The following is a 15,529-nucleotide window of genomic DNA, read 5'->3' as shown; positions in this document are numbered from 1 at the left end:
CCCAGTTTCCATTTTGAATTTTAGATATTCATTCATTTTATGGTTTTTAATTGGGTTTCCTTCATCTTAAAATAGAGTGGAAAAGAAAGTTCATTACAGCTGATCGTTTTGATTTCTTCTTTTTTTTAAGATATAGTCCTTTTTTCAGCGTTCGGGAAGCCCCAATTTTGCAAACAATTACTTAAAAAACTATGATTACAATTGAGATTACAAGTCAATGTCACCGATCCCGCTTGGTTTTCAATTGGTATCATCGAAATAACACAAATCTTGTTCAACCGTTGATGGAATCACTTTTACTATTGGGTCGTATCTGAAAATGAACATGTCTTAGAATCCCTCCATCATTCAAAAGGTGACCAGCCGCTCGAGGGAACCAATATCTCTCATCGCTACCTTTCACATCAAAGATCTCGTCGGGCTTCACAGTAAAATGACAGGTTTCCCATTCTTTCTCACTGTTGGTCATTGTTATTTTTATGTTTCTTTGGACGGGTTGTAAGAGGGAAGACAAGTTGCTTGTTTTGAGATATTTGGCCAATAAATCTGATTCTGATGTTATCTATTATTTTGTTAAATGTCAGGGGATTAAAAGACAAAAGGGAAACCAAAGGCAATATTTTTGTTTGTATTATTTATTTTTTTTAAGAAAGGCAAGGCAGTTTTATTTCGATAGCACATTTCACACACAAGGCAACTCAAGGTGCTTCCCACAAGCAGACACACAACACCGACAAACACAACTGTTAACAAGATAAAGCAGAGAAAAAAAGTAGCTTACAAAAATGAGCAAAAAGTATAGAGTGTGTGTCATCTGCATAAGTGGTAGCGTTTTGAAGCATTTGACCCAAAGGCAACAGATACAGACTGAACAGAAGGGGTCCAAGGATTGAGCCTTGAGGGATGCCATGTGTCATGGCCATTCGTCTCGATTCAAAACTTCCAATGGTCACAAAGTAACTCCTTTCCTCCAAGTAAGACCGAAACCATTTTAGGAATGTTCCATTTAGTCCCACCCAAGTTTGCAAGCCGTTCAACAGTTTGTTCTGATCAATTGTATCCAATGCTGCACTAAGATCTATTAGGACGAGCACCGACACCTTCCCTGCGTCCGCGTTTAATCAGCTGTTTCTGTCCTGGGATGAGGTCGGAATCCTTTCAGTGCTAGAATTTTCAGAGTGGATTAAAAGGCAATTTCTCGACAACCTTGGATAAGAAGGGAAGGTTTAAGATGGGTCTTTAATTTACTAACAAGGGTTCTTTTTAGAAAGGGGCTGGACGGCGGCGACTTTCAGGGCTTCAGGAAACTTGCCTGATTGAAGTGATTTCAGAAACACGCTGTTGTCCGTCTTTTATGAGGTCAATGGAGTGTACAAGCTAAATCATCCGGTTTCTGCTCAAAAGGCTTTACACACCAATACATTTCACACAGCCTACATTTATTTATTCAGTCATCTATTGAAGTTATTTGAGAGCCTGCTGCCACTTCGACTCCTAAAAAAAAAAGCTTTGCTTACCTTATGGAGAATCCAGTCGGAATACAAAAGCTTCCTAGTCCTTGTGCAAACCGAAATGAAGTTGCCACGACAATTAATTCATTCCTGTCTTCTTCGTCTTTCAGCAGTTGGTGCGTGACTGCTCACTTCTAAAATGGAGGGCGGGGCTGCAAATTAGCGCTTGGCAACCTCCTAACCGTACTCTTTCCAAATGTTGGATTACTGACGGATGAAAACGCACTTCCGCCTGTGCTTAGACGACCTTTTTGTTTTTCTCAATCAAGCTCCATCTACAGGATGAACCGATTCAAACTGAATCGACTCCCCTCCTATGAAGCGGCCGCTGCAAAGGCGACAAAAAGGTGTCCACGTGTCCGTCGTTTCTTAGTCCTTTCATGACTGCTCTCCAAAAGCGTGGCGCCATTCACCCAAAGAAGCGACGCGCCTTTCCGTTTGTCGCCGTGTCATGCATGACGACAACGTCCGGAGGACGACACAATATGCACGGATGACATGCTACATGAAAGCGCCTTTTCATCGCAAACAAAAAAAAAATCATTCGATCGCTTACCGTTCGGCAAGAGAAGCACGGTGTGACCATCACACCGGTCAACATTCCCTCGAGGAGAGACGATGTTTTGGATGTCATTCTTGGCGCTCGGCTGCGACGTTACTACTTCTGCAAGCAAATGATCAAGCGCTGACAGCGGCGGTGACAACTCGACTTCTGAACACACATCTTGAGTCTGTGGTAGCGCCAAGGAAATATACAATACGCTTTGTTTTGTCTGTGCTCCTGATATTCGGACTTTTTGCAAACTTCCCTTAACTTGTCTATGTCGTGAGGAAGGACGACTTTCGCCGTCAATGGAATTGTGTGGTCCGCCATCACCGATGTGCTTACTGACGGCCGTCCGTCGCACCAGATGAGGGAGCTCACGCCGACTTGCTGAAAACGGACAGCAATGTGCCTTTAAACTTCAGGTCCCGCTCACACGAGCCTTCCTATCGCACCGCTTTAAATCTGCCATAACGTGAAGCTCACAGAGTGAGAATATAGCGCCATTTAACACGTAAAATGTCGCTTATTTTAAAAAGGGATCAAATTGGACGGCCGAGAAATTCACGAGTCAACAAAACATTGCCAGTAACATCAGAAGGACTTGAAGAAAAAGAATCACACTGAATGTTGACAAAAATGTTAACTTAATGACCCAGGAAGCTTCGTGACAAGTAGAAGCCGCTATGGTAGCGGTTCACTCACCTGACTCGGGTAAGGATGCAAAAGGCCGCTGCGTCTTCAGGTTCATCTCAAAACATGACGTCAATCTCAACAAAGCAAAAACGTCAGCGGGGGCGGTCAAACAAGTTTTATTAAAAGGCTTCAACTAACAAAAAAAAAAAAAAAAAATCCGTAGCCTGCGGGCCGAGGCAAGAAACAAGCACGTCGCATTACTGGGAGGCGGCGCTGAAATCCTCAGCCCACTTCTCCAGAAAATCGCGCAGGTTCCCATTGAACACGTCCATCCCTTTTTGCGACAAATGAACGCCGTCGGGTTGGTAGAGGCCCGTGTTGGCCCCACAGCGGATGTTGTCGTGGGTCAGAGAGACGCCACCCACCTCGGACACAATGTTTTGAATCCGCCGGTTGACCGTGCTCCGGACCAGATCCACTTCGTGGGCGTCGGCCGAGTGAGGCCACACCCGGCGGGGGAGGATGTGGGACCAAACGAGGACGCAGTGCGGGAAGTCGGCCCTCATGGACGTTACGTCCCTCCTGACGGACGCCAGCAGGTCGCTGGGCGTTTCCGTGTTCAGGTCGTTGCCGCCCAGGTGCATGATGATGACCTGAGGTTGGGGCCAGCTGACCTTGAGCTGCTGGAGCAGGGGCGGCAGCTGGGGCCACGTCATGCCCTGGACCCCCTTCCACCAGAGGCTCACCTTGTTCGGGGTCATGCCCAGCTGCGCACCTCCCTGGGCAGACCCGGCCCGCGCCTCCGCCCAGTACACCAGCGAATGGCCGCAGATCCAAACGTTCCGGGGCCCCGTGCCAAGTGGCTTTCCTGCAGACATGAAGGAAAAGCGATGGGTGCCGCACCTAACGCTGCTTCATAAAGCGCTTCAGTTCCCGTCCAAGGTTAAGTCGCTAACGACAGCGACTCAAAGATTGAAAAATGAAAAATGCTGAACTTACCTGTCGATTGGATTCATTTAGCAGCAAACGAGCTTTAAAAGCTCTAACGATCAGAGCAGTGATTCCCAACCACTGTGCCGAAAAAAATTCACTTTATCGTTCCAGTCGATGACAGTGATGTTGAGTGACAAGCAAATAATAATCAAAAAGAAAAAGCTCTTCCATAAGATCGCACGAGTTGCAATTTTTATCTTGATGCCGGCATAACCGCGGCCTGTTCATCTTAACGCGTTTCACGCCGAGTGAGTCCATTTGCGACTGACATGGAACGACGGTGTAGCTTTTCCTCCAAACTTCTTCTCTGCTCCTGGACGGCAATTTGCACGACTTACTTGCAGCTTGTAGTCCGCAGAGCAGGACTCTCTTGTGGACCATTTGTGTTCAGTCTTTCTCCGTTGTCTTTGTAACGAGAAGGACATATCGCCGCATAAGACGAGCGTGCCCTCTCGTGACTGCAATAATAATAATCATATTGTCGTGATGCTCACTATTCCATTTCCAGAGATGACCGTTGGCACAATGGCAATTTCCGATGATGTTTGACTAATTCTGGTGGCTATTTTTCAAACCAGCAAGTGAGACGCTTGGTTGACTACTAAATCCTCGCCTCTACACGTGTGGCTGGGCGCACCACCCGCCAAACTGTAATGAACAGACTCGTGCCACTTTTCGTCACTTGGAGCTCACTGGCTCGTCGTCGTCGACTCCGCGGCGTCGGAAGAGCTCTGAGAAAGTGGCCGTGTGTTTCGTCGGCAGGGGCAGTAGCGGCCGTCACAAAGTGAGGAGCCAGTCCTTTTCTTGGATTGGGCGCAGCTGCGGCTTAGAAACAATGAACAAGCACGAACGCTCACCGCTTGCTTGGCGGCGTTTTGGTGAGGAATTCACATTTAGTTTGAAAAAGTGACTTAGGGTTTAAAACTAATGACTCAATTTGGGGACCTCATACACAGCCGTGGGCGTCTTTGGCCAAGCTTGAGTGTGCGGCAATACCTTTGAAGCTCGTTAACAGCGCAGAATGTGCAACATATCTCCATATTTTCTTAAGATGGCACGCAAGACATCCGGCCTGAAAACATGAACGGAGTCCATCTCGCGTTCTTTTTCAGGTGGTCAAAACGTGACATGTGGCGACTTAATTTTCTAATTGTGAGTACGGCTCCTCGTATATTCGTATGCGTCTTAATCCCAGAACAAGTTACCGGCATCGCCATGCGGGAGATTTCACGAAACAGCAAAGATGTGACTTTTTGGCTCAATAAAAGTTGGGAAACGCTGGTTCAGACAACGTAGCCTCTCAAAATGGGATTCGAGCACACGTTGGCTACTAAAAGAAATGAAGTTGTGGTATTCTTGGTCGATGACGGACTTCCCTTGAGCGGACGGCGAAGAACCACGTTATTGTGGCTAGCTAGCAAGAAGATACGAGCTGTAAAATTCCAGAAACGGAGCTAACTTGTCAGCAGGCTTAGTGGAAAACTTTTTCTGACATGTCTAGCTAACGTGGCTAGCTTAGCCCTGGAATTCGCATCCCGAAACCAGTAACTTCTGTTCATAAGCTAAACGCGACCTTCTGTACTCGACACTCGATAGCATGCCACCACACAGCTCAATGTCATGTTTCAGCGAATTGGCGCAAAACTCAGAGGGCACCACATGGCGAATTTTAGCTGACAAACATCAACAGTTGATTGCTGGAAAAGCTCAAATGTTGTCAGAATAACAAAGATGTTGACTTTACTTACCCTGACTCTCAAACGAGACTTACCGCAGACGAAGGCAAACAGCCTTTGACAACAAACTACCGCTAACACCTTGTCTCAACGTGCACGGCGGGCTGTCCAAAGTGACGTCTTGATGCAGAAAGGTTTTCGTGAGCGAAAGCTTTGCGCGAACATGGCTTACGTCTGCGACGCGGACAAAACGACGCAGGCGCTCCAGCGCTAACATCTTTGCGCTTGATTCAACGGCAACAAAGCTGAACTAGCTGAGATGCTAATGGCTCGGCCCATTCAAATGGTGACGGAGCCTGGACTAAAGTAGCGGTGAGTCAACTTTACCTGAGATAAACACATTTTGCACATTCTAAAGCGTTTCGCTCACGAAAGCAGTTTGGTAGCAAACCACCAGCGCCCGTCGCGCTCCAATGCTCAACTCAACGCAAAAAAGGAGGTTGTATCAAGACAACGTGCGGGTCAAGTGAAGATCCAGCAGACTGAAGAGTTGACAAAAGCTACATTAGACCCACCTGGAAAGTAGGACTTGGTTTGGCAGCAATGAAAGACGAGTCTTTCTAGCTAGCTAGCGACCTAGACCGCGACTTAAACTATGACTTGACGTCGTAAACATCGGCGGGTAATTGGACTTTGACGATGCCCTGCTCACAGTCGGCGGTAGGGATTTGAAGCAAGATGCGAGCTTACGCCGCAACGTTAAGATCAAAAGCATTTGAAGAAGAGACGCTCAAAGTTTTAGCTCTTTTCCTTCTTTTCTCGACATCGTTGCTTACGGATACGAGTTACAGATGAAAGTTGATCACTTCCTCCTCCCCCACTGACTCGTCTTTCCTTTTCGAGGCAGTCGAAATACTCGATGATGTAAAACTGCACGTGGGGAAAGCAACCTTGACGATGATGGACCAAATTAAAGGTGAAACGCCGTCAACAACCGACAAGAGTCTGGTTCCCTTCATTCAACTTCTGCATGACTTTGTAAGTCGGACGACTGACAACCTTATTTCGCCATACATTACTCCTCGAGGTTAGCTTGTTCTTCCACAGTGGAAGCATCTTCACGAAACCCGCCATAGTGACCGAGCGCCTCGGTACCGCAATCGTTATGGGAGCTTGTCCACAAAAGGAGGACCAAGGCCGAGGATACGCCAAACGCTTTGAGACTCGCAACGCGACACATCCTCATCCACAGCGCAATGAAAATTCATTGATACCTGTGGCAATCGTGGCGCCGTTGCCTTGTTTCTTGAGGGCCTTCGAGTCCTGAGACTGCTGTTCTCGCGGGTCCGCAATCCTCTGGTTGTACAAATCCAGCTGCAACACAACAAAAGGCACATGAGCACCCTGGAGAAACTCTGGCAGACAAATGCCGCTGCAGACGTCACCTTCTCCTTCTGCCTGCCTCTCACATCACCGACTTGCTCCAGTGAGCCGGCAGGACCGGAGTGCGACGCCAACTCCGATGGTAAACTGAACTGGACCGATTTGAGTGTTTTTGCCGCTGATGTCGCAGCCAAACACTTGACGCTCTCAATGACCTTCAGGCATTTGGCCACCGTTGTGGAGATGTTGGACTGCTCCCCGCCGGCAGTGGCAGTGGCAGTGACAGTTGCAGATGGCAACGGGGCAAGACCAGAGGAGAAAAGGGCGGGCCCTACCATGAAAGGAGGCTGTCCGGGAGGACGTCGGGGAGGCGGTCCAGGTGGTGGACCCGGAGGAAGCCGGCCAGCGGGAGGAGAAGGAGGAGGAGCTTTGGGGCAAATGTCCTGGTGCCAGTTAACTGGAGGGGACGGACGGCGATAGGAAGCTGGTGGTGGCCCAAGAGGCGGTCTGGGTGTTGACGATGTGCTTCCCATCGTCTTGGTGAGATCTTGCAGCTCTTGAGCCTTTTTGATTGTCTCCAACTCTTGTTGATCGAGGAATTCCTCATACTCTGAGACACCTTTCCTTCTGCTGGGGGGCTCCAAACTGGACGATCTGGAAGGGATGGCGTCTCCCTGCAGCGACGAGGCTCCGTGTCTCCGGGCTTGTTCCAACGGTGTCAAAGACCCCTCTTTCTCAGTGGACGAGGATTTTGAGGCACGGCTGGCCAGCTGCGATATGTCTCCCATGGTCAGCTTCAGGCCAATTGTACGCAACAAAGTTTGGATCTGGCCGTAGGGGGCAGTCTCGTTTTGAGGCACTTCTGCTGTTCTCTCCACCGAAGGTGATTTTTTCTCATCCTCCGCACCGACACTGCCGCCAGAGGACTCGTGAGTCAGACCCACAAACCGAGAGAAGCCTTTGCCATCTTCAATCGGCCACTCATGTGGCAGAAGTTCCTCGCTGACGGGCACGGGTTCTGCTCGCGCTTCTGGAATCACCTTCTTTTGAAGCATATCAAGAAAGCGATCAAGCGGGGGCTTCGGGACCAGAGGGGGCTCTGTGTTTGTGCGCTCCGGGGAGGGGCTTTTTGACAGCGGCTTTGCGGGAGAAGATGGGCGGAAAGTCGTTTGCAAAGATGAAGAGACAGAAGCCGACGACGGCTGTGCGCAAGCTTCCGGAGCGTCGCTCTTTGTAAAAGGCCTGGGATGGGGTCGGTCCACATATGTCGGGTCGTAATACGGATCGTCGTAGGAGTCGTCGTAAACATCGTAGCGGTCCGTGTAACGCTGGCCGGCGGGGGAAGAGCTTTCAAACGGAACTTTACCGTACGGACGCTCGCCGTACAAATGGCCGGCAAAAGCGCTCGTGTAGCTCTCGGCATAGCGCTCGCTCACGTGCGGGTATGGCCTGTCGTAGTCAGGCTTGTCATACGGTGGCAGAAGGTGACAGGGGTACTCCGGCTCTTCTGGGCGTTTCTTCAAAATAGAACGAACCGGTCTGAACTCTGCCAAAGGGTTGGCAATGCGGCCGTGGTCGTAGTCGATACACGTCCGCTGTCCAGGCTCTGGGCCTCGGGGATCCATCAGCGACTTCTTGAAGGCTATCATCTCATTGAGCTCCTCCAATTCTCGCTTCTTTCTGGCCAGCTCGTCATCCACCGGTCCAGCGCGAGCCTTGGGAGGAGGACTGCGCTCCCTCCTCCTTTTGTGTCCGTCGTCACGCGCTCCACTGACTCTGCTCCTTCGTTTTCCAGATCTTTCTCTGCTAGCACTCCGGCTCCGACTGCGACTTCTCATGCGTCTGTAGGACCTTTCCCGACTCGCGCTTCGTCGATGCCGGCTGCTTTTGCGCTTGCGTTCCGGACTAGTGCTGCGTCTCCTTTTGATTTCTCGGCCAAACTTGTCTTTGGGCGGACTTCGACTGCGACTCCCACTGTAGTCACGACGCGGACTCGTGGTCGACTTGTCCTGCGATCGCAATTGTTTCACCACTGTCTTCAGTCTGTCTGTGTTTGACGCCTCCTTCCTTTATGGGAAGAGGAAATTGTTTTAAAATATTCCCTTAAAACACTCAACGCAGAAAGAAATGACTTACTCAGAGTCTTCTGAAGCTTTGGCTAGCTTGATGGTCATCTGAGGAGGAAGAAGGAAGTCTTAACAGCAGTCGTAGGAAAAAGCGTTGTATTTTTAACTCATTCACTGCCTATGACGAACGCATTCGTCAAGCAAAATAGTCACGCCGTCTGCCTTTGACAAATTCATTTTGTTTTGTCCCACGCATTCCATTAAGTCTGGGCCATCTCTGAAGTTTTTAAGGGTGGAGGCCATTTTTGTCCCACCACTGGGATGAGTGAGTCAACAGCCAAGGTGAAAAACAGTTTAGAAGGAAAATGGTGGGGAGGATGGAGGCCTAAAAAGAGGGAGCTGCACTGTAGGACCGAGATTTACAGATGGCCGACCCTCGAGGAAGCCAAACTTGTCATCTTTGATGATGATGGCAATTAAGCTGCGGTTCTCGAGAGTCAGGTAAGAACAAGCCGCGCCATGATCCAGAAGTGACGTATGGAAGACTCCGACCCGAACTGTTCGCTAACCCAACGTTTCGTCCTTCAGTCACAAGTATTATTCTGCAAAGTCCATCTTGTCAATTGTTACAATTCGGGTCAACAAACACACTCCACACCCCATGCACGCACGGACACACTTGAATATAGTTCAACGTTCATCGAGTTGGTCAAATTTGACATTTGGTGTCATCAACGACACGGGTCTAAAAGATGTTTCGTGAAAGTGAGCAGCAGTTGACTTTCAAAGCCGCGTCAGAGCGCGATCGCTCGTTCGCTCACCTTCCCTTTGCTGACAGCCATGGCGCCCAATTTTCTGGCGGGTAGGAAAACACTCTCGGCGCAAGGTTTGATCCGAATGGCCTGGTGGCCGCCCGCCGCTTCGTCATGCTGGAACAAGAAGCGCACTGAGCAAAGACACGGCAACTCGAGACCATCGCCACGATGCCTACTTTGACTTACCGGGACGACGCTGAACTCCACCTTCTCGTTCAGCTTCAGTTTCCTTTTTCCGATGACTTCTGACAAGTAGAAGAAGAGTTGAGGATTTTGCGCGCACTTGATGAGGCCGCGATCGTTGGAGAACTCGATGACGATCCCCTGCAAAGGAACACAACCGTGCAAACGTGATGCAGCGATCTCGCCGCCGCTGGACAAACGACAACTTTGGACATCTTACGTGTCGTCGCTGCTCGGTGGACTCTTCAAAGGTGGCGGGAAGGATTTCCACTAAGGTGGCTCGTTCTTCTTTGGTCTCCCGATTGGTCGCCACGTTGAAGCGCACCTGCAACGACGACATCAGCACAGCGTGTGCGTCTTGTGGATCATCATTCAGACCTTCTTAGTGCGTGAATGGCTAAAAAGTGTCGAGGTCCGCCCACCTTGTCACCGGTCAACATGGTGGCGCCGGTGAGCAGGTCACTGGGGCCGAAAGGAAGTTGCTTCTGGCGACCATCGACGGTCATCACCAGCCGCCCCGCCTCCTCTGGTCCCTCCACTCGACCTCGAGTCTCTCCCGTCTTTCCTTGGCCGTTCACTTCCTGCATGGGGTCCACTGGCTCGTCCATGTCCACTTCCCCCTTCTTGACCTTCACTTCCTCCTCTCCAATCGTCTCCTGGAACATATCCTGCAGTGTGTTGCGCATTACGGTTGGCCCATAAGGCCAATCTGACATTTTGCCCCCCAAAAATCCGATTGGCAATTTCCCCCCGCGTGCTTACAAAAAGCCAAAGAAAACGGAGAAGAAAAGGAAATGAGTTGTCATCACTTTTGCTCACAAACGTGTTATTAGCGTAAGGCGTGCACGCTCAACACCGGAAGCGTCAGCCCACGACGAATACAATAAGAAGAAGAAGAAGAAGAGCTCATGCCTGCTCGTCCTGCGACTCCTCCTTGATCTTCATTTGCACCTGCAAGACAACACGTACCGTCACCTTTCCGTCATGACATCATCACCATTAATATTCGCGGCTCGCAATGATCACGGTGCAAAGAAAAAGCGTTCGCGCCTGTTGGTCTGGGGACCCCTTTTTGACGTGTCGTCTGCTGGCTGCTTTAAGGACGGTGCCATCAAAGCGCTCCTTGCTGATTTCCAGCTGAGTGTCGGGAATGGGCACGCTGAAGCCCAGCGGCGTCCACTGCGGGAGGCGAGCGGGCAACAGGTAAGAAGCCAACTCACGCCAGCTGAGAGGACAGTTTAGGCGCTACAAAACTCACCTTGCCCTTGGCGGCAGCGAGCGCCACAGACGCCGCCTGCTTCCAATTCCGGTCCTCATTCTTCCTCTCCTCCTCCTCCTCTTCCAGTCTCTTCTTCTCCGACAGAATTCCGTCCTCCACCATCTTGGTCCGACGAAGTCTGATGGCTCTTTTCTCATCCTCCACATTTGTGGGCACAAAGCCGTCGAGGTCATCTCTCAGCCTTTCTTCGACAACTCGGCCAAAATGGGCTGGGTGGCGGGACTGACCTGGGAAAGGGTGAACTCCACCTCCTTGTTGACGTCTTGGCTGTGAAACTCCGTGTCGCTGAAGTTCTCGCAGAGGTCGAAGGGCAGCTCTCCGTGCTCCTTGGAGGCCAGGACGCCCTCCGACTCCGCCAGGCTCCGGATGACGCCCTGCAAGCGGCACACGGTCCAACGTGTCAGACGCGGCTGCCACGCGTCGGATGCAGAGTGGGCGCTCGTGAGCAAGGCTTTTGTCAAAGCTCGTGCGGACCCAAATCTCAACACTTACAGGTGGCAACATAAGAAGGCCATCTTGTATGTGATTAGGACTCTTTTGTTGGTAGGCGTTGCCATTAAGTAGAATGCAGACGTGGCGCCGGCGGGCCCACCTACCAGTTTTCGCTTCTCATTGGTGTGGACGAAAGTGAAGGGGATCTTGGGTCGGATATTGCCGGCGCGCTTCTTCTGGGTCTTGGCGTCCACCAGTAGGCTGAGAAGCACGCGGTCGTCCTTCAGCAGCGTGACACCGCAGTCTTGTCGGTCAAAGGTCACATTGGTGCGGAGGGGTCCGATGTTGGCGAAGATCTGGCCCGGGTAGCCCTGCGATGCCACCAAAATCAGAACAGAGCGCACCCGAGACGGGAAGTGACGCGACCCGTTGGCGCTCACCGTGGCCTTGATGACGGGCTGGCTGACCACGCCCTCGTACAGCTCCGAGTCCAGCTGCATGTTGGCCAGCGGCCGACTGACCTTCGCCGGCGGGACGGTCTCGACGTTTGAGGCGGCGCTGCACAAGGTCAGCAGAAGAGGCTCCTTCACCCGTCGGATGCGAATGGCGCGCTCGCCTGCTCGCAGCTGACGGGAGGACAGAATTTTGAGCTCGGTCCCCGTCACCAACGTCGCCAAGCTCTTACTTTGTGGAGGGTGAACTCCACTTCTTCGTTGACGTCCTCGGAGGTGAAGTCCACGTCGCTGAAGTTCTCTTCGAGGTCGAAGGGAAGCTCGCCGTGCGTGTGTGACTTGATGACACCTTCGTTGTCAGCCACGCCAACGATGGTGCCCTGCAAAGTCGAGCGGCAAAAGGCACAGGAGGTGCGTGAGGGAGAAACGTCAGCGCGATCCAACACGAACGCGTCCGAGGTGAACCGCGCAGCCGTCCGGGTCAAACGAGGCGCGTCCTCACCGTCTCGCGGGTCTCCTTGGTAAACTGGAAGGTTTCGGGGAGCTTGGGTCGGATGTTGGTGGCGCGTCTCTTGTCGGTGACGATGTCGCTCAGCAGGTTGATGAGAACTTGGTCGTTCTTGAGCAAGGTGACAACGCTGTCCTTCCTGTCGAACGGCAGGTTGATCCTCACCGGCATGATGTCGACGTGCACCTGCCCGGGCAACTGGCGCTCGCCGGCCTGAGGAAGATGCGAGCTCAGCAACGGTTAGACGCGAGGGCGCTCTTCGGCTTTGGCACGCCGGACCGAGCTTACCCGGGCCTCCACGATGGGCTGGCTGACCACGGCCTCGTAGATGTCCGGGTTCACGTTCTCCGTGCCGCCCGGCGCCACTTTCACATCCGTGGCAATCTGGATGTTCTGTCGGGAAGGTCGGCGTCTCTCACGGTCAATTGGGCAGTCGCGAGCGTCTTACAAAGGCACCAAATGACAAAACTCGACTCGGACGTGCGTCGCACCTTCAAGACGCAGGCGGTGAAGTGCACTCGCACGCCGGGCTTCATGGCTTTGGGGTTCCCGAAGAAGACGCCAAAGTCAAAGGTGAACTTTTCCATGTCTTCACGCTCAATGTGGCCGAACGTGGGCTGAAGAGGCAAAAAGCAGGCAAAGCATCTCAAACGCAGGCAACTTTATTCGACGCTTTGCACGTTCAACACGGCTCATGTCAACGCGGCCACTCTTGCCTCAGCAAAAAAAAAAAAGCTTCCGGCGTTTATCGTGTCAGGTCAGAAATGGTTGTCGACGACGATTACGCAGCACCCAGCGCAGCCAATTGGACATATTTCGATTGCTGTGCGTCAAAGTGCCGAGCGGCCTGTTTTCTGGCTTTGGTCATGTGACGTTCATGAGCTAAGCCCGCTTATCATTTTCGGCCTCGAGATGGATACCAACGTTTCACGCAAGCTCCACAAAGGCAACGTGAGTGAGAATGCCGTGTTAGGACTCGTGGGAGCGCGCAGAACATGTTATCGTCAAGACATTTTTGCCCTTCAGCGTACGATTGTGACTCATTTGCGCAATGGAATGCAGCTTTCTGCGTTTACGGTTTCCTTGGCGCCAGAGCGTGACATCAGCTCACGCCTCGTCACGTCAAGTTGAGCAGAACGTACCCCGATAAAGGAGATGATGCCTGTTGATCTGCCCGCCGGCGGCCTGAAGACAAGAGAGCACATGACCCATCACATGACTCGTCCAGCGACCGATCACACGTCACCGGCGATCCGATGAGCGCGCCGGAGGCCTACTTGTCAAATGCTCGCTTTCCCAGCAATCCAAACGCTTTGACCATCCCGCCGGTTTCCGTTGCGGGGGCGGGATCAGCAGCCGCAGTTTTCGGGGCGGTCGTCGATTCCGGGACGGCCGCAAGCTCGTCGGTCGCCGGCTTACTTTCAGCCGGGGCGATGTCCGCGGGCGGGGCCGAAATCAATGCTTTGAGCTGACGGAAGAAATCCAAAGAGCTTGCGTTGACGCATCTGGCGGCCAACAACACCGCTGGCCTACAAGGAGGAGCCACGCGTCCACTTACCCACTGGGGCTGCTCCTGCGACGGATCGGTTACCGCTGCCTGGGTCGGAACCTGAAATGGTGAGAAAACGGCAGCTTCATTGACAACTTTGGAAAACGTGGACGGCGTTTGTATGCCGTAAGAAACAAGACGAGTCACTTGATGATGACTTATTTCATTCAAAGAAGTAGATGGCGGGAAACATTTTCCACTAGAAGGTCAGATAAAAAACATGTTGCCATTTGTGAAACCAAAAAATTGGTTGCGTGCTTGGAGCGAGACGGTGGCGATGAAATGTTGAAAGCAATGCAAACGTGTGCCGGGGAAATGGTGGCACTTTGCTCACCGGCACCGGGAAGCAATCTTTTGTTCACCGCTGGATGCAAAGTGTCATTCGTGGCCTGCTGCTGCTGCCGCAAATTGGGAGGAACTTTAGATCAACATACTCAATCGACTTCTTGCGCCATTTATGAAAGAGACAAAAGCCTTCTTCTTCTTCGGCTGTTACGGATGAAATGCGGCAAAGAGAAGAAAAGTAGCAAACTTCGTCCTGGCTGCTCAGCAAAGTGAGCGGACAAGGATGAAGAACAAAGAATGAAAGGTTCTCGAGCTTCTAAACGCCGGAGCTTTCCTGCTTTGCCAACGGACGGTGACTCTGTGACAGCAACACTCACCCAGTCTGGCGGGGATCCTGGGAAGCCAAAAGGAGGCACGCATCTCGGTGGGGGCACGGCTTCGCCCACATCCGGAGGCGGTGGAAGGCAGGGAGGGACCGGAGGACCATACGGGTCCCAACTGGGATAATCCCAGTTCTGTGGTGGAGGCATCCACTCCGGATGAGGCCCCCATCCCGGTGACGGGGGTCGGGCGGGGTCCCATTCACCCGGTGGTGGCGGGCCCCAGCCTCCGTGAGGGGGAGGCCCCCAGCCCTCGGGTGGCGGCGGCCCCCAGCCCTCGGGTGGCGGCGGCCCCCAGCCCTCGGGAGGAGGAGGAGGGCCCCACCCCCCTGGCGGGCCCCATCTTTCGGGAGGAGGAGGGCCCCAACCCCCGTGCGGCGGGCCTCCCCATCCCGCGGGCGGCGGGGGGCCCCAATCTCCAGGCGGCTGCGGCCAACAGCCCGGAGGTGGCGATCCGTCTTGGTCGGGCGTTCGTCCTCGGCCCATTGAGCTAACGAGCTAAGCTAGGAAGCAAACGAGTACGTGACGAAGAAGTCAAGCATAACGCCCAAAACTCGACCGAAATGTTGCTGCTTAATCTTCTTTTTGAGCCTACTTGAATTTGGAAAACAAAATGTGGAGAAGAACAAGCGAGACGACGAATGAGCCGTGATGGACGTCGTCGTCGGTGCGTGTGACGCTGCTTGTGCAGCCTTTTCTTTTTTTTTTTTTCTTTCCTCTTCTGCTTCTTCTTCGTCGGCTGCCGTTTCTTCTTCTACTCTACAATTGAACAGCATCGAGCTCTTTAGCGCCGCCTACAAATTCAGTTCAGTTCAACATGACATTTGCATTCCTCAA

General features: G+C 52.2%; 1 protein-coding gene across 4 annotated transcripts; it reads right to left on the bottom strand.

The window, feature by feature from the left end:
* Positions 1-2,851: 2,851 nt before the first annotated feature.
* Positions 2,852-15,381, bottom strand: LOC148329708 (uncharacterized). Of its 4 annotated transcripts, none has more exons than XM_088304672.1 (22): positions 15,288-15,381; positions 14,690-15,195; positions 14,037-14,087; positions 13,756-13,946; positions 13,621-13,663; positions 12,970-13,095; positions 12,767-12,871; positions 12,473-12,691; positions 12,204-12,350; positions 11,683-12,144; positions 11,314-11,460; positions 11,066-11,224; positions 10,858-10,986; positions 10,720-10,758; positions 10,230-10,475; positions 10,028-10,132; positions 9,811-9,948; positions 9,631-9,738; positions 8,880-8,917; positions 6,806-8,810; positions 6,635-6,734; positions 2,852-3,559 (listed from the first exon to the last, which is right to left on the bottom strand). In XM_088304672.1, exons 2-22 carry the CDS (start codon positions 15,176-15,178, stop codon positions 2,949-2,951), a joined length of 5,658 nt encoding a protein of 1,885 aa, XP_088160798.1. In that variant the 5' UTR covers positions 15,179-15,195; positions 15,288-15,381; the 3' UTR covers positions 2,852-2,948. The 4 variants fall into 4 exon arrangements, 3 of the variants coding, with proteins under 3 accessions (XP_088160798.1, XP_088160799.1, XP_088160797.1); XM_088304673.1 differs by having other exon boundaries at positions 11,683-11,889; positions 11,959-12,144; positions 14,690-15,379; XM_088304671.1 differs by having other exon boundaries at positions 14,690-15,379.
* Positions 15,382-15,529: the final 148 nt, after the last annotated feature.

The sequence above is a fragment of the Idiotropiscis lumnitzeri genome, chromosome 9 (assembly GCF_059441095.1).
Source record: "Idiotropiscis lumnitzeri isolate Australia: NSW breed Sydney's pygmy pipehorse chromosome 9, RoL_Ilum_1.0, whole genome shotgun sequence".
NCBI classification, from domain to species: domain Eukaryota; kingdom Metazoa; phylum Chordata; class Actinopteri; order Syngnathiformes; family Syngnathidae; genus Idiotropiscis; species Idiotropiscis lumnitzeri.
This window is presented reverse-complemented; position numbering and strand designations above follow the sequence as displayed.

What these genes read in the sequence shown, in the direction of transcription:
- LOC148329708 (XM_088304672.1), bottom strand. Translation starts at nt 15,178, where the DNA reads ATGGGCCGAGGACGAACGCCCGACCAAGACGGATCGCCACCTCCGGGC. An exon ending in CCACCGAGCAGCGACGACAC is followed by an intron (nt 9,949 to 10,027) that starts GTAAGATGTCCA and finishes GTTCCTTTGCAG; the next exon opens with GGGATCGTCATCGAGTTCTC. An exon ending in TGGCTGTCAGCAAAGGGAAG is followed by an intron (nt 8,918 to 9,630) that starts GTGAGCGAACGA and finishes CTTCCTCCTCAG; the next exon opens with ATGACCATCAAGCTAGCCAA.